Source organism: Monodon monoceros, unplaced genomic scaffold, assembly GCF_005190385.1.
Source record: "Monodon monoceros isolate NGI ecotype Baffin Bay Population unplaced genomic scaffold, NGI_Narwhal_1 Super_Scaffold_16, whole genome shotgun sequence".
Taxonomy (NCBI): Eukaryota; Metazoa; Chordata; class Mammalia; order Artiodactyla; family Monodontidae; genus Monodon; species Monodon monoceros.
In genome coordinates, this window is record NW_021703772.1 from 361,010 (window position 1) to 383,477 (window position 22,468).

A 22,468-nucleotide genomic window follows, 5' to 3' on the forward strand; every position below is an offset into this window, starting at 1 on the left:
AAGAATAGGTAAAAGTTTTTCCTTAGATGTTCGGTAGAATTCACCAATATTCTAGAAACCCATCTAGGCCTGGTACTTTAATGTTTTAGAAGGTTATTAATTATTGATTCAGTTTCTCTAATAGATACAGGCCTATTCAGATTTATCTATTTCTCCTGGTATAAATTTTGCTAGTATGTGTCTCTCAAGGAATTGATCCATTTCACCTAAATTATCAAATTTATAGGCATAAAGTGTTCATAATATGCCTTTTTAACCTTTTAATGTCCGTGGGATAGTAGTGATGTTCCTCTTTTATTTATAATATTGGTAATTTTTGTCTTCTCTCCTTTTTTCTTTAGTTAACCAGGCTAGAGTTTTATCAGTTTTATTGATCTTTTTGAAAAACCAATCTTGGATTTTGTTGATTTTCTTTTTTTTCCTGTTTTCAATTTCATTAGTTTCTGCTCTAATTTTTTTTTCCTTTTCTTCTGCTTGCTTTCAATTTAATTGCTTTTCTTTCTCTACTTTCCTAATGTGAAAACTTAGATTATTAATTTCAGATACTACTTTTCTAATATACATTTCCCTCTAAGTATTGCTTTTTCTGCATCCCACAAATTTTGATAAGTTGTATTTTCATTTCCATTTAGTTTAAGTGTTTTTATTTCTCTTGAGGCTTCCTTCTTGACCCACTTGGTTCTTAGAAGTGTCTTGTTTAATCTCCAAGTATTTTGGAATGTTTCAGGTATCTTGCTGTTACTGATTTAATTCCAGTGGTCTGAGAACGTATTTTGTATGATTTCTGTTCTGTTAAATGTGTTAAGATGTGTTCTGTGGCCCAGAACGTGGCCTGTCATGGTGAATGTTTCTTGTGAGCTTGAGCTTGAGCAAAATGTGTGTCCTGCTGTTGTTGATGGAACTAGTAGTTAGTCAGGGATCTTTAGAGAAATAGAACCAGTAGAGTGTGTGTGTGTGTGTGTGTGTGTGTGTGTGTGTGTGTACACAGAAATTTATTACAGGAATTGGCTCCCACCATTATGTATGGCAAGCTCGAGAACTAGGAAAGCTGGTGGAGTAATTCGGTTCCTGTTCAAAGGCCTGGGAGGGGGTAGGGAAGTCCTGGTCCATCTGAAGGCCCCAGGACAGGAGATGGTGCCCCAGCTCAAACAGAGAGAGCAAGTTTGCCCCTCTTCGGCCTTTTTATTCTGTTGAGGCATTCAAGGCCCACGCACATTGGGAGGGCCATCAGCTTTACTGAGTGCACCAATTCAGATGCTAATCTCTTCTGGAAACACCTTCACAGACACCCCCTGAAATGTTTTACCAGCTAGTTGGGCATCCTCTTAGCCCAGTCAAGTTGACACCTAAAATTAGCCACCATAGTGGTCCATAGAGATCAGTTATATTCAGTTGATTGATGAGTTCATCTGTGTCCTTGCTGATTTTCTGCCGGCTGGATCTGTCCATTCCTTGTAGTATGTTGAAGTCTCCAGCTGTGATGGTGGGTTTGTGTATTTCTCCTTGCAGTTCTGTCAGGCTTTGTCTCACGTATTTTGATGCTCTGTTGTTAGGTACATAAGCATTGAGGATTATTAATCTTCTTGGAGACTTGGCCTCTTGGTTATTATATACTATTGCTGCTCTTCACCCCTGGTAATTTTTCTAGTCCTAATGTCTGCTTTCCAGCTATTCCAGCTGTCTTTTGATTCTTGTCAGCATGATATATCTTTCTACATCCCTTTACTTTTAATCTGTCTTTATATTTAAGGTGGGTCTCTTATAGACAACATGTAGTGGGTCTTTTTTTTTTCAATCTGCTCTAATGGTCTCCATCTTTTGATGGGTGGTCTTAGGCCACTCAAATATAAACTGGTCATTGCTTCAGCTGGATTGATGTCTGTCATGTTTGTGACTGCTTTCCATTTGCTTCTTTTGTTTTCTTCCTCTCCTTTTCAGCCTTCTCTGTTTTTAATTGAGCGTTTTATTGGATTTCATTTTCTCTCCTTTCTTAGCATATCAATTAACACTTCTTTTAAAAAAGCTTTTTAGTGGTTGTCCGAAAGTTTGCAATATACTTTTTTTTTTTTCTTGCAGTACGCAGGCCTCTCACTGCTGTGGCCTCTCCGGTTGCGGAGCACAGGCTCCGGACGCGCAGGTCCAGCGGCCACGGCCCACGGGCCCAGCCGCTCCACGGCATGCGGGATCCTCCCGGACCGGGGCACGAACCCGCATCCCCCGCATCGGCAGGCGGACTCCCAACCACTGCGCCACCAGGGAAGCCCTGCAATATACATTTACAACTAATCTATGTCCACTTTCAAATAACACTACACTGCTTCATGGGTAGTGCAGGTGCCTTTAACAGACTGTCCCTTATGAAATTGCTGTCATTCATTTCACTTATACTTATGCTATAATCACCCTGTTACTACTAAAAATTTGAACAAACCTTTGTCTATTGTGTCAATTAAGAATAAGAAAAAGCATTTTATTTTTACCTTCATTTATTCCTTCTCCAATGCTCTTTTTATATAGATATGAGTTTTCTGACCTATATCATTTTCCTTGTCCCTGAAGAACTTTTAATATTTCATGCAGGGCATGTCTGCTGGCAGTGAATTCTCTCAGTTTTTGTTTGAAAAAGTCTTTATTTCCTCTTTACTTTTGAAGGATACTTTCACTGGATGTAGGACTCTACACTTTTCCTGCTTGCAGGTCTTCTAAAGAGAAGTCCACTTTAATTCTTATTGTTTTAACTCTGTAGATGAGGTTTTTTCCCCTCTGGCCTCTTTCAAGATTCTCTGTCTTTGGTTCTCTACAGTCTGAATATGATATGCCTAGATGTAGATCTTTTTGGTATTTATTTTGCTTGTTATTGTCTGAGCTTCCTGGATCTGTGGTTTGATGTCTGTCATTAATTTTTAAAAATTCTCAGCTCTTTTTACTTCACACATTTCTTTATCTCCTTTCTTTTTCTCTATTCCTATCATGCATATGTATCACTTTTTTATTGTTGCACATTTCCCTGATATTCTGTTCTTGTTCTTTTTTCTTTTTGCATTTCAGTTGGGGAAGTTTCCATGGACATATCTTCAGACTCCCTGACTCTTTCCTCAGCCTTGTCCATCAGTGTTTTTGATTCTTTGTCTGCATTTCCTTTATCCTCCGATGTTACTCATCTCTTCTTGCATGGTGTCTACTTTTTCCATTAGCATCCTTAGTATATTAATCTGATAATTACAGAATTTCTTCCATATCTGAGTCAGGCTCTGTCTCTTCAGACTGTGGGGTTTTTTTTTTTTCTTGCTTGTTAGCATGCCATGTAATTTTTTGGAAAGGTGGATATGGTGTATGTATCACAGTGGAAACTGATGTAGATGGGCTCTCGGCTTGAAGTGTCGCCGTAACCTGACTAGCGATTGGGCCGCGTCTCATCTCTCCTGCAGCTGCAGCTGTACGTGCCAAGGCTTCAGATTCCTCCAAGTCCTTATTTTTTGTCTCCCCTGTTGTCTTTGGGTTTCTCTGAAGACTGTTTTCTTAGTAGAGTCCGTACCTTGGGGCATTTTCCCCAGTAACCTGTTGTTATGCTGGAACCCTGAGGAGTGGTGTGGGGGAAGGGAAGCATTTTATCATTTTAGGATTAAATTTCAGCCTTTTAGTGGCCTGTATTCCTGGGCTGCGACCTTCACAAGTGTTTCTTCCCCTTCTTTCCCCTCCCTGGGGTAAGACCGGAAGGCCAGAGGGGCCAAGTGGGGAAGAGCCCTTCCCCCAGGTGAGATCAAGCTCTGGTGAAGTCTTTTCACTGCAGAACAGGACTTTGTTTTGGAGAATGCTCTGGGCTTATTTCAACATGGTTCCCTTACCCTACCCCTGCCAGGGACCCAGGTGGTTTTTTTCTTGGCTTTTTGTGATGAGAACTTGGTGGGTTTCTGGAAATGAACCCCATGAAAGTGCGGGGCCTGCAGGACTGTGGCCCCACAGATGCTTACTCTCTCGGTCCTGTGCCCTCAGCCCGGCGTCTGCTCCAGGGTTCCTGCCAGCGTCTGCTCCAGGTGAGCACATTTCTGCAGGTTTGGGGGAAACATCTGTGGCCGCACTTCTCTGATGGGTCCAAGGACAGTCATTAATTTTCAGTTCTTTCAGTGTTTTTCTTGTAAAGACAGGAGTTATGACTTCTAAGCTCTACGTGTCAGAGTGGAAGATGGCCCCTCCCCTGTTGAGTTTAATTTGCGGGAAAGCTGCCCATTTTAGTAACTGCCACCTTAACAAATTCACTTATTAATTCGAATAGTTTCTCAGTTGAGACTTTTGGATTAACTAGATAACCAACCATAACATTTATCCGCAAATAATAATTTGGCCTCTTTTTATGTCTTTCGTATTTTATAGAAAATATGCTCAATTTTCTGTCATTTCCTTTTCCCCCCTGTGTGCATGGGTGCCTTTCCATTTCCTGGGTGATGAGGTGAGGGCCTTGACATCATTTTAAAAGAACAGCTTCCCCTGGGGTGCCTGTTCAGTGGGAACCAGCCGGACCATGTGTGCCGCGTGTATGCCCTCTCAGCCTGGGACAGCCAGCGCCGGCTGGGCCACCTGGGCTCTGCACCCTGTGTGTGTGCAGTTGGCGTCATTTTCTCTGTGCCCTGGCAGGAACGCTGGCATCAACACAAAGCGATGTGGGCGTGAGTGGCACCAGGAAGACGTCCGTCCCTAGGTCCCAATGGACGGGTGTGCTCATTTCCTGCCTTGGGGGTCCTGGGCCTGTCTGCTGACACATTTGCCAGGAGACACAGAAGGGGACGCGGCAGGGGTTTCCAGAGTGCGTGTTCCAGAAAGAGCCTTTGCTGCGTGCTTGGCCCACGTGCTTTCCCTGTTGAACAGGGCAGTCCCCTCTGGCCGTCAGTGGGAGCAGCAGAGGGTGTAGGCGCCCCTCCTCACTCTGCTCCACGCGGTTCTTCCCTCTGGCCTGTCTGACTTTCATAAATTCACCTTGACCTCCAAAGCCCCTCTCAGCTCTAAGATTTGGTCATCTCTGGTCTGTCCTTGTCTTCCACTTTCTCCTGAGGAATCCCCTTTTATCGTGGAACTACAGTTCCCAGAATGCATCCTTCAGGTTTGGCAGTCACTTCCTGCCGAGCTGCTAACAGCCAGGTGCAAACATTTCCCGTGTATTGGCAGAAAACAACCTTGAAGAACCTTGATGGTGTCCGGAGGGTAGAAAACTTAGGGATGGGTAAGCCTGCTTTCACTGTCTTGAGCCAAAAAAAAATGAAAATTTAAATTTCTTGGAGAAAATTTAAATTTTTGTTTTTGCATTTTGGTTGAGATCTTAATAAAAGAAAAATGAAATCAGGAAAAGAAATGGATAGAAAAGCCTGTCTGGTTTATTTGAAGAGGTTGAAAGGGGCAAGTAGGCTAGATTTCCTATTTATTATACTTCTCATTTGTTTGACTTTTAAATTCATTTTACTTTTGTTTCTCTAACGAAGTATAACTTATATAGAGCTAAATACATAAATCTTAAGTATATAGTTGGATGGATTCTGGCATATGTATAGGCTCATGTCACTTGACATTTGGATTTTAGAAGAATCCTGTTGGTCTTTCTGCCCTGCAACACTTCAGTGCAAACAAGGAGCTGACAGTGGCTCCCCAGCAGTGGCAGCTCGGGGTGGGGGCAGGGCGGGGCAGCCAGCCTTCGGGGACCTGCTCACACCCAGCTGTTGACTGCTGTCCTTGTCCACACTGAAATTCATTACGATTAAGAGCAAGTGACAGCAAGCCAGGAGGACTGGATCTGAAGTGTTTCTCGGAGCAGGGCCAGGTGTCAGACCTTCTGGGTTGTCACCATGCGCTCGGGCCGCACCAGGAGTCCCCTGACGTTTATTTAACAGCGTGCTCCTTCCTTTCCAGGCAAGCGCTCCGTTTCTACTCACAGTGTTTCTTCTGGCTTTTAAAAGAAGAGTCATCTTAGAATTTTCTAGTCTTTTTAAATATACAGGCTTATAAACACACTGCTGCCCCTTCCACTTTCTTAGTGTGGTGACAGTGTTCATCACATGTGAGCTCCGTGCTCAGTGACAGCAGGCACCTGAGCGAGGGGTTCTGTGTCCCGAGGACTCAAGGAACCTCGGCTCGGGAAGGCTCCGCGTGGCCTCGTGTGCACCACCCGGCCCTGATGAGCACACGTGGGGCTGCGTCTCCTGGAGGCGGGAGCGGGGCCCTCAGCTCTCACCCCACCCCGCCTGCTCTTCCCGAAACACCCTGCCACCCTCTGTCCAGGGGCCTGTGCCCGGCTGAGTGCCTCTTTGGTGCTCCTGACCTGTGCTGGTGGCAGTGTCCACCTTGGCTCGTGTGGCCCACACCGCTGCCCTGATAGTGCCGACCCCCCAGGACGCCGGCCGCACCTGGACTTCTCCCCCGGCCTCCCCCACCTTCTGTCCTCATTCACTCCCTAACCTACGTCGCATCTTAAGCCTCGCTTCCCGTTTTCTGGTTTTGGCGACTCTCCTCCAGGTGTCTGACTTCCACCCTCAGTCCCCGTGGCCACCTCCCTGGTCCCCATCCCCGGGACTGGTCAGCCCCACCTTTCGCCTCACCTGGCTGTAGTTTGCACACCCAGCTCCTCCCCTGCCTGAGCCTGGTGGGTGGTAGCCTTCGCTCAGACCTGGCCCGGGGCCGCTACCCCGGAGCGAGGAGGGCAGGCGGGACCAGTTTAGGTGGGCCGCCGGCCAGCCCTGCCATCTTGTCCCACGACCCTGCAGGTGTAAACCGCGTGGTCCAGGCCCGCCTCAGGCCCACCAGCCCAAATCTCCCGGGACCAGCTGGGCTCTGCGTATGTCAGCCAGCCGCCACCATGCCCCGTCCTACCCATTTGAGAGCAGCTGGGCTCTTGTCCCTTCACAGGACCCTCCATGGAGCCCTTTTCCACCTGTGCTCCTCCTGTCTCGTCTCCAGGTCCCTGAGGCAGTTTCTTCATCTTGCTGGAGTTTCTTATAAAAACATCCTCTCTTGCCTCCTAGCAATCGAGGGTGCAGTGGAGACCCCCCAGGTCCATCTTTAATCCGTCTTTGCTCTGCCTCCCCCCACCTTCCAGGTGCCGGTGTTGCGGCGAGTCCCTGGGCCCCTGGGGGCTGGGGGCCGTGGAGCATCCCTGCAGGTAGACTTCGCAGGCTCTGCAGCCCCGTTCTCCCGCTGGACCGGCTGTGCTCTCCTGCTCGTGGACCGCTACAACCGCGTCCTTACAGGCCTCTCCCAGCAGGTCCTGTGGCTGTTCCTCCTGCACTGTTCAGGCTGCTGGTTTTGCGTTGACATCAGGGCAGTGGGCCTGTCTGTACGTAGGCAGCGTCCCTGTGTCCAGAACAGCTCCCTGTGCATCTCAGACAGTGCAAAAACCTACTTCCTCACTTAGAAACCCAGCTGAGGGCAGCTGCAATGTCCCTTGACACTCTGGAAGCCATTGGTTCAGGTTGCAGGGGGGTCGCTGGTGTCACCAGCCTCTCGGGCTGGAAGAGAGAAGGGACGAGAGGCCGCGAGGGGGGCACGCACGGGCCCTGACCCTGGGGCCAGGGGAGCGCCGGGCCCTCCACAAGCCCTGTGTCGTGAGGACAAGGCTGTGACAGCTCATGGACTGGGACCACTGGGGACGAGGGGCTGGGACTCCCCACAGCCTGGTCTTGTTTTAATTTGAACATGTTTAGAAATCAGGATATTTTACCCCCAAAGTCAACATTTCTGGTTTCTCTTAAAATACCAGAATACCTGCAACGGAGAGCCCGTCGTTGTGGGGCAGCAGTCCCCCTGCAGGGACCCGAGACCCAGGAGGCGAGGCCGCCCCGTGCTGCTGTCGCACAGCCGGCAGGCCAGGGAAAGGCGGGCGTCTCTGCTTTCTTTTTTTCTTTTTTTTTTTTTTTGCGATACACGGGCCTCTCACTGCTGTGGCCTCTCCTGTCGCGGAGAACAGGCTCCGGACGTGCAGGCTCAGCGGCCATGGCTCGTGGGCCCAGCCGCTCCGCGGCATGTGGGATCTTCCCAGACCGGGGCACGAACCCGTGTCCCCTGCATCGGCAGGCGGACTCTCAACCACTGCGCCACCAGGGAAGCCCTCCGCTTTCTTTTGATGCTTGTTTGTTTCGCGGAAGTTTCAGCTCCTAATGTTTCTACTGAGGTAGCATTTACATGAGTGAGACAGCTTAGGTGTTCCCTGGATGAGGTTTGACGGGTGCAGACCCCTCAGCCAGCACCCTCAGGCTCTTTTGTGCCTTCTGACTCCCCTCCCGTAGATCTGCGGGCCTGATCTAAACGTTCTTACAAGTGGAGTCATGGAATGTGTACGTTTTTGTGTCTGGCATCTCTTTTCGTGGCATGTTTTTAAGGAATATCTGTACTATTTTAATTTCTAGTCTCGCATTGTGATGAGACAGTATGGTGGGAACTCTTTTTAGTTTTTGAAACTTACAGGTTTTCTCTGACCCCTTATAAGGTAAGTCTTCATGAGTTTTTCAGAGGAACTTGAAGGAGTATTCTTTAGTTTTAAGCTACAAAGTTCAGTGTATGTCAGAACCACCTCATTAATTATATTGTATAGGCTTTCTATTTCGTTATTTGAATATTATTCACTTGAACATAGACATGAATGGAGATTTCCTTTAGTTTCTTTCTATCAACATCTGAGCGTCTTCAGTAATTTCTGCTTTATAAACATTGCTGCCATGTTTGGTGCATGCGTATTCACAGATAATCTCCACGGTGACCTGCGCCCTTAGCGTTCTGAGAAGCTGTTCCTTGACTGCTTGAATGCGTCTTGGCTTGAACTTCACTTTACCTGATTTTAGAGTCATGACGCCTGATTTCCTGCTGCTTGCCTTTGCCCCACCTTCTGATGCTTTTCCACATTATTTTAGGTGCATCTCTTGTTTACAGCAAGTGTTGAGGATCTTGCTTTGTGATTCATTCTGAAGAGCTTTTTCTTTTAACATGTGACTTCAGGTGTGTTTGGTGTTAGTTCTGTGTCTTAGTGCTTTATAGTGTGCCTGCTGGGTTTTGTTTTTAAAGTAAATCTTTCCCACATGGCCTGTTCTTGGTTGGGCAGCCTTGGGGCCACGGACCCTCCGTGAGGGACCAGCAGACCTGCCCTGCTCCCCGGGCTCCCGCTCCGCCCGCGGTTTCTGTGCACGGCTGGGGCACCCACCGCCCATGCCCAGCGCTCACGTCTGCTGTCCTGTGGAACACGTTCAGGACTTACTGCAACTCCTCTGCCATCATCTCGCATCGCCTTTTGGTGAAGTCTGTCTTCTAGGAACATCCTCAGGGGGAACTCACAGGACAGCATTCCGTGAGTGTTGAAAACTGGCCTTTCCAGTGCTCTCAACAGGAATGTGGCCCGAGTTCCTACCTAATTTTAAATATTCTACTAAACGTATTAAAAAGGTAAAGAGAAACAAGTGAAGTTAACTTTAGTAAATTATTTAACTCAATATTATATAAAACATTATTATTGCTGATTTACGTGAAGTTCCTTTTTTTGGACTGAGTTTTTGAAATTCAGCGTGTGTCTTACACTTAGAGCGTGTCTCAGCGGACCAGCCACCTTTCACAGGCTCAGTGTGGGACGGCCCGGCCTGTACCTGGATGGCAGGGAGGGCTCTGGTGGCCTCAGGGTCCTCGGATCCGCGTTCCCTCCCCGCGTCCCTGGGGAGCCTGCCACCCGTGTTGCTGTGCAGAACGCTGCTCTGCTTTCTCTGTGGACCTGCCCTTCTGGCATTTCCTACATATCGGATCGTGCACCGAGTGGCCTCCAGCATCCGCCTTCCCTCTCTCCGCGTGCGTTTTCAAGGTTGTCCTCATCTAGAGCTTCCCTCCTTTTTGTGTCCAAGTTGCACTCTGTGTCTGCGTGATCTTTTGATCCCCTCGACGTTGGAGGACATTTGGGGTGTCCCAGATAAGCCTTGTGTTCAAGTCTCGAGGGGGCGTGTTTCCGTCTCTCTCGGGTGCTCCGAGGGCAGGATTGCCGCCCGGTCGTGGCTTCCTGCCCTTCCTGCCGCCTCCCTGGCGGCCGCGGGGGCCACCCTCCTCTGCGACCAGCTGCTTCCTGCAGCCAGAGGCCTCAGCCCTTCTGCTCAGACCTCCAGGCTCTGCCCAGAGTCAAGGCCGGAGCCCTTCCAGGGGCTGACACGGTTCTCCCGGCCAGCCCTCCCCAGCCACACTGGCTGCCTGTTCTTGCCCAGCAAGGCCAGCCCGCCTTGTGTCTGCAGCTTGTCCGCCTGGTCCGCCCTCCCGAGCAGCCGCCGGCTCCGGTCCCCAGCGCGGGCTCTGCTCCCCGCCCACCAGGGTCCAAACTTGCCCCGCTTAGTAAGATTGCAGAAGGTCCCCACAGCCCCCAAGTCCCTTTCTGGCTCATCACCTAGTGTCTGGGAGGTTCTGCCCCTTCTACTTATCCTTGTGTCCAGCCGGCTCCCCTCGCCGGGACGAGTGTCTGTCTCCCGTCCGCTGGCTGCTGGGCCCCTCTCCCTGGACGATCGTGTGGCACGTGGCACAGATGAATGAATGAGCCACGCATCCCCGAGAGTCAGCAGCAGCAGGGTCTGCTGGAGCCCAGACTGGATTCTGAAGCTCTATTCTTTACTTCCATCAAAGATTGTAACTAGCAGCCTGATTTCGATTTCTCTTGCTGTCTAATGATGAAGGTTTGATCAGTCAAAGCTCCAGTGTTGCCATCCTCGCTTTCTAACTTTCCACCGGCAGTTTGAAAAGGAAGTACCGGAAGAGATAGCCAGGTTGGAAAAGAAAGGGAGCTTCACCCCGCCCCACCCCCCAAAACCTGCCCATTTTATGCCTCATGAGGCTCAGAAGTCAGAGGTGTGAGTCCCTGTTCCCCACCCTCTGGTTCGCGCTGCATGCCCAGGCCTGGCCGGGAGCTTGGCCCTCCTCTGTGGTCCCCAGCGCTTCTTAGATGCTGTCTGTTGCTTCTCCACCACCAGAGCCCTTCGAGCTCCTTTTCCCCTGGGTGTCATACTCCCAGACTGCTTTCAATCTAGTCGAAGGTTGTGTGATTTTAGAGGCCGAGATGCTTCCGGAACTCCCGTCCCCTTGGTGTGTGTGACTAGGGAGCGGGTTCCTTTGCTCTGGCATTTTGGAGCTTGTTGATAGAACCCAGAAATCAGTAGTGTGGCCTTGGGAATTCCCTGACGGTCCAGTGGTTAGGACTCCGTGCTTCCACTGCCAGGGACCTGGGTTCGACTCCTGGTAGGGAAACGAAGATTCCCCCAAGCCCCATCATGCAGCCAAGAAAAAAAAGTAGTGTAGCCTCCCACGCGGCTCAGCTGACACCGGCCTCTCTCCTCTTCTGCTTTTGCTTAGTATCACTTGCACTGCCTGCCTGAAAGCACTTGGGTTTGAGGCGTGACAAGGCGTGGGAAGCAGGCGTACCGGGATGAGCATTTTGGCTGCATCTGGGACCCAGACCACCTGTCCCTGTGCCCCCGGCGGGCCAGGTGCGGGCTCCAACCCCGCCTTCCCGTGGTCTCAGGGCGAGTCCACCGAACACGGCGGGCGTGAGGATCGCGTGAGCCCATTTCTGAAAAGCCGCTCAGCAGCACGTGGTCCTTAGCCAGGCTCCATCCCCTGACTGCTGGCGGGTAGGAGTGGGGCGTGGGGCTGGGCTAGAGCTGCCTGGGAGCCGCTGGCAGTGGGCGCGGCCACAGTCCTGTCGCTGGGGCCTTTCCACCTGGCTCCTCCCCATTCAAGGCCTTGCTGTCGTCCCTCTTCAGTGACGGTGGGTCCTTTTGAGGGTCCTTTCCCTCTGGGTAATGGTCTAAAGGAGGCCCACGGGAGCTGCTGGTGCAGACCCTCGGCTTCTCCCGGGAAGCTGAGTCCACAGTTGCGTCTCGCCCGCAGGGTGCGCTCTTCACGTCTCACTGGCCCCAAAGCCCTCCGCTCCGCTCCCCACGAGCTTCCTTCTGCCCTTTACCTCCATCGCTAGGCCGCCGTGCCCGGGCACGCTCACCTGGCGTGGGGCCTGGCGTTGCCGCTTCCCCAGCCCTCCTCGGAGGCCCTGCGGCCTCTGGCCTCTCCTTGCCCTCCGGGCCCTCTCCTTCTCTTCTCTGTCGAGGTGCTGCCGGGCTCCAGAGCTGCATCTGGCAAGATGACGTTTGCTAATTGCTTGGCCTTTTTCTCCCCCTCTTGACAGGTGGCTGGTGGCGTGTTCAGGGCCCCGCAGGGTGAGCTGTAGTGACTGGGCCCTGCCCAGTGCGGAGTGTGAGTCTCCGCACAAAGCCCCGCAGGGACTGCTGGCAGCAGCCGCTGACGCTCTCTCCTTCTGTCCTCAGAGGCCCCCAGAATGAACCCTGTGCTGGAGCCGCTGTCCTGGATGCTGGGCACATGGCTGTCAGACCCGCCGGGAGCTGGGACCTTCCCGACCCTGCAGCCCTTCCAGTACCTGGAGGAGGTGCACATCTCGCACGTGGGCCAGCCCATGCTGAACTTCTCGTGAGTCCGCCCGCTGCTCTGCTCTCTGAGATGAGACAGGTGAACGCCAGGTGGGAAGGTACAGAGGGCACCTGGTGGTCTGTTTCAGAAAGGTGCCCTCTTCCTGCCCTGGCACCTGAGACGCACACTGGGTGGAAATGGTACCTTCTTGTGTTTTAGACAATGTGAAGGTGACCACAGAATCTCCGGCTCGGTCATCCAAACATGGAGATAAGTGTGTGTGTTCAATTAAATCCTTCATCTCCTGCAGTATTCCTGTGTGGAAATCAGTCACCCCAAGATTACTGAAGATAGGGGGCCCGGCTTTCATTTAGTCCTACCCCTGAGCCAGCCGAGGGCTCAGAGAAGCTGGTGTCTCGTGGTTCTCAGATTCGTAGCGTGCAGCAAAGCGCTTCCCTGCCACTCCTGAGGAAGCAGGTCGCAGTGCAGGGCGGCTAGGTGGGGAGCACCCCGGGCCGTGGGTTGGTAGGGAGGGGGCGGAGGATATATTGTCTCGTACCGTTTTGCATGATTCTTGACTGAATGGGTGAAGGGAAAGAATATCCTGCACATAAACAAAAGGTGGAAATTCTGGGTCATGCAGAATAACCCCTAATAGAAAGCAGTGTTTTTAAACTATGAGCTGTAACCCATTAGAGACATTTATGACTAGCATTAATTAATTTTCTTTTAATGCTGGTCACTCAGTTTTGCGACTAACGTTAAAGAAAAATGAGAGTAGAAAATACGTATTTTGGTCAATGTCGTGGTCTATGTGTATGTAGTAGATGGTATTTCTCAGTGAGGGCTTGTGGTCTCAAGAGGGTGTGTGAGCCGTAGCCACAACACCAGCCTGTCAGAAGTTCATCCGTGGTAGCAGTAGATCCCCACACGTCGTGCTGGTGAGGCTGTAAGCGTTGGTGTTGAAGTCGTGAGTCGGTGCTCTCAGGTCAAGGTGCAGCTCTTACTCAGCACCGTGAATCTGCAGTGGTGGCGGCGTGATGAGACGCTGACTGCTCGCCTGCTCTGCTCTCCACCCTGTGAATTAACTGGACCCCTAAGCAAGATAGTAGCTCAGAAGAGGGGGCCTGGCACTGGGTGGGCTCTACTTCGTTGCTGGAGGGCTTAGGCTGAGAAGTGTGTGCGGTGCTGGGGCTGAAAAGGCCTCGGTAGGAGGACGGGTAGGGAGGAGAGACGGGGGAGCGGGGGTGCCCACGCCTGTCGTCTCCCGTGTCTCCGCATGGCATCCTTCACACGTGACTGTGTTTCCAGGTAGTGCTTCACGTTCAGTGGGTGGGACGCTTGCCAAGTGAGGAGGGGGCGGGCCACAAAGTCTGGCATGTGCTCTGGTGGGCACTGGGTACCTGGGCTTCACCTGTCACATTACCCGTCCAGGTTCAACGCCTTCCATCCGGACACCCACAAGCCCATGCACAGGGAGTGTGGCTTCATCCGCCTGGAGCCCGACACCAACAAGGTGGCCTTCGTCAGCGCCCAGAACACAGGTACTCCCCTTGCCGGCCTGCCTTGCACCCACGCGCCCTGCGTGCTGCAAGCAGGTGGGGTGACATCTGCCCCCCGATTTCTGTGTGACCGCAGACGTGGCCCCATGGGTGCGTTTCACGGTGGACAGTGTCGGGCCTTTGGACGGCTCAGGGGGAGCTGGAGAGTGGGGGGCCGGCAGGCGGGGGGCTGCGGGCGTGGCTCTGTGGGAACAGGCCGGCTTCATCTCCGGCCCTCTGCGCTCACATCTGTGCTGTCGCTCAGCTTCCCATGCAGGTGGGGTTCTGGGGGTACCTAGACCAGGGAGCAAAAGCTATGTCTAGAAGTTTGCTTTGCCCCCAGGGGGAATTCATCCTAAAATAGTTAACCAGGTTCATGAATTTGAAATTACTCAACACCCACCTACGTGACCCTTAACCTCGCTCACTGGCTCAAGTGCGCGCTCACTTCCTGGCAGCAGGTGGACAGTCCCTCCTGTCAGATCGCTGGGGGGAGTGGGAAGGACCCCCATAGGTCACCTGCCCCAGCTGCAGGAGGAGTTGTGTCTTCTCCCTCTTGATACCTGGGGGGCCATCGCAGGTGACTGGGCAGTTATTGCCTCGATGGCCGCGACGCTCAGATTGGTTGCGCCCTTGATTGCAGAGGAGGGTGGTGAGTGCAGGGCAGCCGGGAGCCCCAGGCAGGCTGCGTGGGCTGACGGTGTCCCTTGCAGGCATCGTGGAGGTGGAGGAGGGCGAGGTGAACGGGCAAGAGCTGTGCATCGCGTCCCACTCCATTGCCAGGACCTCCTTCGCCAAGGAGCCCCACGTGGAGCAGGTGAGCCCGGGTGGGACCGCACGGCACCCCTGCCTTTGCACTCCATCCTGGAGGCCTGGCTGTCTCCGATCACCCGCTTCTTTCTCGCGCTCACACAGGCCGTGATGTGATTATCTGTCCCTGCTCATGCGCGGTTGGCTGTCCTCGGGTTTATTCAACAAGTATGTCCCCACCAGCATTGCACGGTGGGAACCTTGTTCCCTGCTCCTTGACCAGTGCGGTGTGTTTTCAGGATTTCTGATTTTTTTAATCTGATAGATAAAAGGTGGTATCTCATTGGTGTTTTAAAGTTAACTTATGAGTGAGGGGGCATTCTTCGCGCTCACTGGTGGTTTGTATTTCTTGTTCCGATACTTGATGTTCAAAGTCATTGCCTGTTTTTCTGCGAGGTGTCATTTTCTTGTTGATTTCTGGGAGATTTTTTATGTTCTATGGATATTAATCTGTCGTCTGCTGTATTTGTGACAACACCCCCATCCGGTGGCTTAGGTTAGCCTGATTCATGATGTCTTCTGCCCACAGGCTGTGCATCTTTCTCTAGTTGCCTCTCGGGGTCTCATCCTAAACGCCGTCTGAATTTGGGCTCTGGCTCAGGGAGATGTCTTCTGCTCCAAAAGGATAAAATTATTCTTCCATTTTCTTGTACTCTTACAGCTTTCCTTTTTTACGTGTAGACCGTTAGTCTCTCTTCCTTTTTGTTTTCACGTGATGGGCTCCAGAGACCCCGCAGGTAGCCGTGCACAGCAGCGTGGGGGTGCACTGCAGGGATTTCGGACCTTGTTCGGTGTATTTCAGTAGATAACCAAAGTTGGTTTCTTTATGGTGTCGACCATAGAGGCCTTGGACACTCCATGGTGAAGTCTTAAGTGCTTTACGGTTCTTGATGCCGCTCTGTACCCCTGCCCTGCAGCAGCGCACAGAGGGCCAGCTGCCCCACACCCTTTCCCGGGCTGGGCCTTGAACTTAGGCCATCTTGGTGGCTACCAAGTGGCATTGCAGTGTGGTGTTAATTACATTTTCCCAGTGACTAATGATGTGGCTCATCCTTGCAACGTGCTTATTTGCCGTTGTATTCTTTGTTTCATGACGTGAGCATTCAAATCCTTTGTCCTTTTTCTCCAGCAGCTTGTTTGCCTTATCTTTGAGCTGTAAGAGTTTGTTACATATTCTGGACACAAGTCCTTTATCAGGTAGATGTGTTGATAAAACTGTGCTCTCAACTTAAAACTTACCATTTCATTTCTTTAACAAAATGTTTTACTTTTGATGAAGTTCTGTTATCAGTTTTTTCTCTTACAGTTAGTGCTTTTTGTGCCCTGTCTTAACATTTTTTGCCTAACACACACTTTCACCTGCATTTTCTTCAAGAATTTTTACAGTGTCTCCTTTTACTTTAAGATTTATTATTTGGGAATTTATATTTTTGTATGGTGTGAAGTAGGAGTCAAGATGCTTTCATTTTTTCCTAGATAGATATCCAGTTGTTCCAGCACTATTTTCTTTCTTTCTTTCTTTTTTTTTTTTTTTTACAATTTTATTTATTTTTGGCTGCGTTGGGTCTTCGTTGCTGCTCGTGGGCTTTCTCTAGTTGTGGCGAGCGGGGGCTACTCTTCGTTGCGGTACGCAGACTTCTCCTTGCGGTGGGTTCTCTTGTTGTGGAGCACGGGCTCTAGGTGCAGGGGCTTTAGTAGTTGCGGCACGTGGGCTCAGTAGCTGTGGCTCGCGGGCTCTAGAGTGCAGGCTCAGTAGTTGTGGCGCACGGGCTTAGTTGCTCTGCGGCATGTGGGATCTTCCCGGACCAGGGATTAAACCCGTGTCCCCTGCATTGGCAGGCGGATTCTTAACCACTGCACCACCAGGGAAGTCCTTAACCCATTTTTATTATTTTTATCCTCGCTCAAAATATTTTATTTCTTCAATGGTTTTGTTTCCTTGAACATGATTATTTAGAAGAATGTTACTTATTTTCCAACTATTGGAGGATTTTCTTGCTATGATTTCTAATTCAGTTCTATAAAACCCAGAGAACGTGGTCTGTTTGAAAGTTATTTTGTGCCCCGTATATGATCTAACTTGGTGAATGTTTCATATGCACTCAGAATGAATAAGTATTTGACAGTTGTTGGCTGTAGTGGACTGAAAATACCAGTTAGGTCAAGCTGATTGATAATGTCATCAGATTTTCTGTATACTAGCGTGTTTGGGGGCGGGGGGTTCTTGGTTGTATCTAATTACTGAGCGGTATTAAAATCTCCAGTTATGACTGAAGGTATTTCAGTTCCTTTCTTTGGTTCCATCTTTGCTTCATAACTTGAAGCTGTGTAATTTAGATGCATACAGATGATATATGTATTATATTTATGAAATGTCCTTTATAGCTTGTAATACTATACCTGGAAGTCTGCTTTGTCTGATACTAATGTAACCGCACCTGCTTTCTTATGCTATCATTTGTACAGTATATCTTTTTTCCTACCCTTTTCACATTCAAATTGTGTCTTTATACTTACAGTACATTTCTTATAGAGTCTTGCTTTTTTTCTCTAGTCAGAAAACTCCTTATTTTAATTGGAGTATTTAGTTCATTTACGTTTAACGTAAGTATTTGTAAGGGTGGCTGTACGTCCACCATCTTGATTTGTCTGCTTTACTTCTTTCTTGGCTTTGTTCCTCTTTTGTTCCTTTAGTATGTTTTCTTGGGTTAATTAAGTATTTTTAGCATTCTGTTTTATTTCTTCTATTAGCTTAACTGTACCCTTTTTTTTAAATAGTTGATTTAAGGCTAACAATATGCATGCTAAATTTATCAAAGTCTGTTTATAATCAGTGATATACTGTTACATTTCCCACTTCACATGTGTGTTAATCTTACAGCTGTGTAGAATTGCATTTATCCTCCTTTTGTGCTGGTGTCATCATACCTTTTACATATAAAAAGTATCCACATTATAAACCTTCACACTAGGATTTTTGCTTTACATAATCGGTTGACTTTCGAAGAAATTACAGTGGGGGGGGGCAGGGGAGTAATCGCTTATAGTTACCCACTTAGTTTCTCTTTGTGTTGCTCTTTTCTCCTTCTATAGAGTTTCCTGTGGTATCATTTCCCTTCATTCTGAACTTGCGTTAGTGGCATTTCTTGTAGTACAGGTCTGGCAATATTTCTTTTGAGTTTATTTCACCCCCAACTTTTTTTTCTTCTTCAGTATTTTTTATTGTGGAAAAATAGATACATAAAAGTTAATTATCTTAACCATTTTTAAGGGTACACTTAAATATATTCACATTGTTAATCATCTCCAGAACACGTTCACCTTGCAGAACTGAAACTCAGGCCCACTAAGCAGTAGCTCCCTGTCCTCTCCTCCCCTGACCCTGGCAGCCACTTCTCTACTTTCCATCTCTCCGATTTTGACTACTTAGGTACCTCATATCAGTGGAATCATACAGTTATTTTTCTTTTTGCATCTGGCTTACTTCACTGAGCACAGTGTCCTCAAGGTTCATCCATGTTGTAGCCTGTGTCAGAATTTCCCTCCTTTTTAAGGCTCAGCAATATTCCAGTGTGTGGATGACCCCACATTTGCTTTTCCATTCATCCATCAATGGATACCTGAGTTGCTTCCACCTTTTAGCTATTGTGAATGATGCTGCTGTGAGCATGGGTGTACAGATACCTCTTCAAGACCTGCTTTCAGTTCTTTGGGGTGTATACCCAGAAGAGGAATTGCTGGATCACGTGGTTAATTTTATTTTTAATTTTTTGAGGACCCGCCATAGCTTCCCACTTTACCTGCACCATTTTACATTCCCATCAGCAGCGCACAGGGGTTCCAGTTTCTCTGCATTCTCATCATTTGTTGTTTCCTGGTTTTTTTGATATCACTCATCCTAATGGGTGTGAGGTGGTATCTCATTGTAGTTTTGATTTGCATTTCCCTAAACGATAGCAATATTGAGCAACTTTTCATGTGCTTCTTGGCCATTCGTATATCGTTTTTGTAAAAATGTCTATTCAAATCCTTTGCCCATTTTTGAATTGGGTTGTTTGTTTTTGCTGTTGTTGAATTTTAGGAGTTCTCTGTTATTCTGTTTATGAATCCCTTATCAGATATATGATTTGCAAATATTTCTCTTATTCTGTGGGTTGTACTTTTCTCTGTAAATAGTATCTTTTGATGCACAAAGGTTTTTAATTTTCATGAATTACAGTTTGTCTGCTTTTTCTTCATTGGCTGTAAATTGGTATCCAGAAGTCATTGCCAAATCCAATGTCATTACACTTGCCCTATGTTTTCTTCTAAGAGTTTTTATAGTTTTAGCTCTTACCTTCAAGGCTGTGATTCATTTTGAGGGTTTTTTTTGTTCATTCATTTTTTGTACTAATGTTAGGTAAGGGTACGGTTTTATTCTTTTGCGAGGGGATATCCAGTTTTCCCAGCACCATTTATTGAAAAGGCCGTCCTTTCCTCATTGAATGGTCTTGGCAACCTGGTTGAAAATCATTTGATAACATATGCAAGGATTTATTTCTGGGCTCTCAGAACTGTTCCATTGGTCTGTATATCTGTTTTTATGCCAGTGTCACACTGTTTTGGTCACTGTCATTCTGTAGTAAGTTTTGAAATCTGTTGAGAGTCCCTTGAGATTCCATATGAATTTTAGGATGGATTTTTCTATTTCTACAAAACGCATCATTGGCATTTTGATTTGAATTTTGTTAATTCTGTAGGTCTCTTTGGGTAGTATTTGTTTCTTAATGATATTAAGTCTTCCAATCCATGAACATGGGATGTGTTTCCATTTATTTATGTCTTCTTTAATTTCTTTCTGGAGTGTCTTGTATTGGGTTGGCCAAAAGTTTCGTTCATTTTTTTCCTTAAGAGGGCTCTACTAGCACTTAGTTGTCTTTAACTTCATTCAAAACAATTTTGTTAGATTGTGTGTGACAGCTGTCATACCAGCGTGCATTTCTAGAAAGACTTATTGTGACTTCCCTAGTGGCGCAGTGGTTAAGAATCCGCCTGCCAATGCAGGGGACACAGGTTCGAGCCCTGGCCTGGGAAGATCCACATGCCGCGGAGCAACTAAGCCCGTGCGCCACAACTGCTGAGCCTGCGCTCTAGAGCCCGCGAGCCACAACTACTGAGCCCGCGTACCACAACTACTGAAGCCTGCGTGCCTAGAGCCCGTGCTCTGCAACAAGAGAAGCCACCGCGATGAGAAGCCCACGCACCGCAACGAAGAGTAGCCCCTGCTCACCGCAACTAGAGGAAAGCCCGAGCGCAGCAACAAAGACCCAACACAGCCAAATAAATAAGTAAGTAAATACTTATCAAAATTGGTGAATTTTTGTATAGCCATTTTAATATCGAAGATGGAAGAAAAAAGCAACATTTTGAGCATATTATGCTTTATTATTTCAAGAAAGGTAAAAATGCAACCGAAATGCAAAAAAAAGGATTTGTACCATATATGGAGAAGGTGATGTGACTGATCAAACGTGTCAAAAGTGATTTGCAAAGTTTCATGCTGGAGATTTCTCGCTGCCCGATGCTCCACGGTCAGGTAGACCAGTTGAAGTTGATAGCCATCAAATTGAGACATCAGTTGAGAACAATCAACGTTATACCATGTGGGAGATAGCCGACATACTCAAAATATCCAAATCAAGAGCTGAAAATCATTTGCACCAGCTTGGTTATGTTAAATCACTTTGATGTTTGGGTTCCACATAAGTTAAGCAAAAAAAACCTTCTTGACCGTGTTTCGACGTGTGATTCTCTACTTAAATGTAATGAAAGTGTTCCGTTTTTAAAACAAATTGTGACAGGTGATGAAAAGTGGATACTGTACAATAATGTGGAATGGAAGAGATCGTGGGGCAAGCGAAATAAACCACCACCAACCACACCAAAGGCTGGTCTGAAGGTGATGTTGTGTATATGGTGGTACTGGAAGGGAGTCCTCTATTATGAGCTCCTGGAAAACCAGACGATTCATTCCAACAAGTACTACTGCCAATTAGATCAACTGAAAGCAGCACTCAACAAAAAGTGTCCACAATTAGTCAACAGAAAGCGCATAATCTTCCATCAGGATGATGCAAAACGGCATGTTTCTTTGATGACCAGGCAAAAACTGTTACATCTTGGCTGGGAAGTTCTGATTCATCCATCGTATTCACCAGACATTGTACCTTCGGATTTCCATTTATTTAGGTCTTCACAAAATTCTCTTAATGGAAAAAATTTCAATTCCCTTGAAGACTGTAAAAGGCCCCTGGAACAGTTCTTTGCTCAAAAAGGTAAAAAGTTTTGGGAAGATGGGATTATGAAGGTGCCTGAAAAATGGCAGAAGGTAGTGGAACAAAAGGGTGAAAACGTCGTTCAATAGAGTTCTTGGTGAAAATGAAAAATGTGTCTTTTATTTTTATGTGAACACCGAAGGCACTTTTTGGCCAACCCAATATATGTGAAATTTAAAAAAAAAGAAAGAAAACTCACAGAAACAGAGAGAATGCTGGTTACGGGGGGCTCAGGTGGGGGAAATGGGCAGATGTTGCCCAGTGGGTATGAACGTCCAGGTGTAAGATGGACAGCGCGGCACTAGAGTTGACAGGGCGGCACTAGAGTTGACAGTGCTCTGTTATATTAGTGAAATTTGCTAAGAGGAAAAAGATGTAACTGTGAGGTGATGGATGTATTAACTGACCTTATTGTGGTAAACATTTCACCATATACACATGTATCAAATCATCATCTTTCAACTTAAACCTATACGGTGTTACATGTCAGTTATATCTCAATAAAGCAGGGTGCAAAGGAGGGGAAAGGAGCCAGTATTGGCAGCAAGCAGACTGCATCTGTTCTAATTCTTCTTTTTTTTTTAAATTGGAGTAGAGTTGCTTTACCATGTTGTGTTAGTTTCTGCTGTACAGTGAAGTGAATCAGCTGTACATGTACATACATCCCCTCCCTCTTGCAAGTCAGTGAGAGAAACGTGAGGCCTGCACTGTCTGTAGTTCTCCAACAGTGTCCTGATGTCCTTGTTTATCAAACTCAGCCCCTTTCTTCGTGACTCAGCCCCCTCCTTGATGCCTCAAATGTTGTATGGGGTGGCTTCTTGGTTTTTTTATTTTAGGACCTAAAACAAAGTCAAATCCATCTAACTCTCTCTCCTGGCCTTTCCTTCTCCACCTTTTCCCTACTGGACAAGACATAACAGGAACAAGAAATCATTAAAACATCAAGAAGTTCTCACATTGAGTTTTTCTCTACCGTAATATTTCTCTTTGGTCTGTGCGGTCGAGGAAAAGTGAGCACACTTGGCTAAAGTAAGAACTCGTGTCGTTGTCAAGATGGCCTCTGTCCCTGTGTTTAGAGGCTCCTTGGAGTTTGCCTTTGCCATCGGAGTTGGGCCCCAGCTATGCAGGCTTCTCTCCAGAATGTGGCTCCCGCAGCTTCTGCTTTACCCAGTGGCCCCAGCAGGCTCCACTTTGAGGGTTTAAAGGCAAACAGTTGCTTCCAGCCCCACCTTGTTTAAACTTGTTTAAACGAGGGTCAGTCTGCAGCTCAGGTGGATTCTCATCCTGAGGGTGGACTTGGCATGACCTCAGGATCATCGTCGGCAGAGGCCGTGGGCGCCGCAGGAGATCTGGTTCTGAGCCTGAGCGATGTCATCTACGACCTGCCTCAACTTT

The 22,468-nt window shown here is 48.2% G+C and overlaps 1 protein-coding gene across 3 annotated transcripts in view; it reads left to right on the plus strand.

Moving 5' to 3' along the window:
* THAP4 (THAP domain containing 4) overlaps positions 1–22,468 on the plus strand; it is a 40,696-nt gene that overhangs the window by 14,946 nt on the left and 3,282 nt on the right. For 2 of the 3 annotated variants that reach the window (XM_029226133.1, XM_029226134.1), the window contains exons 3-5: positions 12,309–12,468; positions 13,843–13,952; positions 14,663–14,766. In XM_029226133.1, coding sequence (XP_029081966.1) covers positions 12,309–12,468; positions 13,843–13,952; positions 14,663–14,766 — 374 coding nt within the window. Of the gene's footprint in view, positions 1–4,949; positions 5,216–12,308; positions 12,469–13,842; positions 13,953–14,662; positions 14,767–22,468 lie in introns of those variants that run through there. The other variant, XM_029226135.1, reaches the window with a different exon arrangement.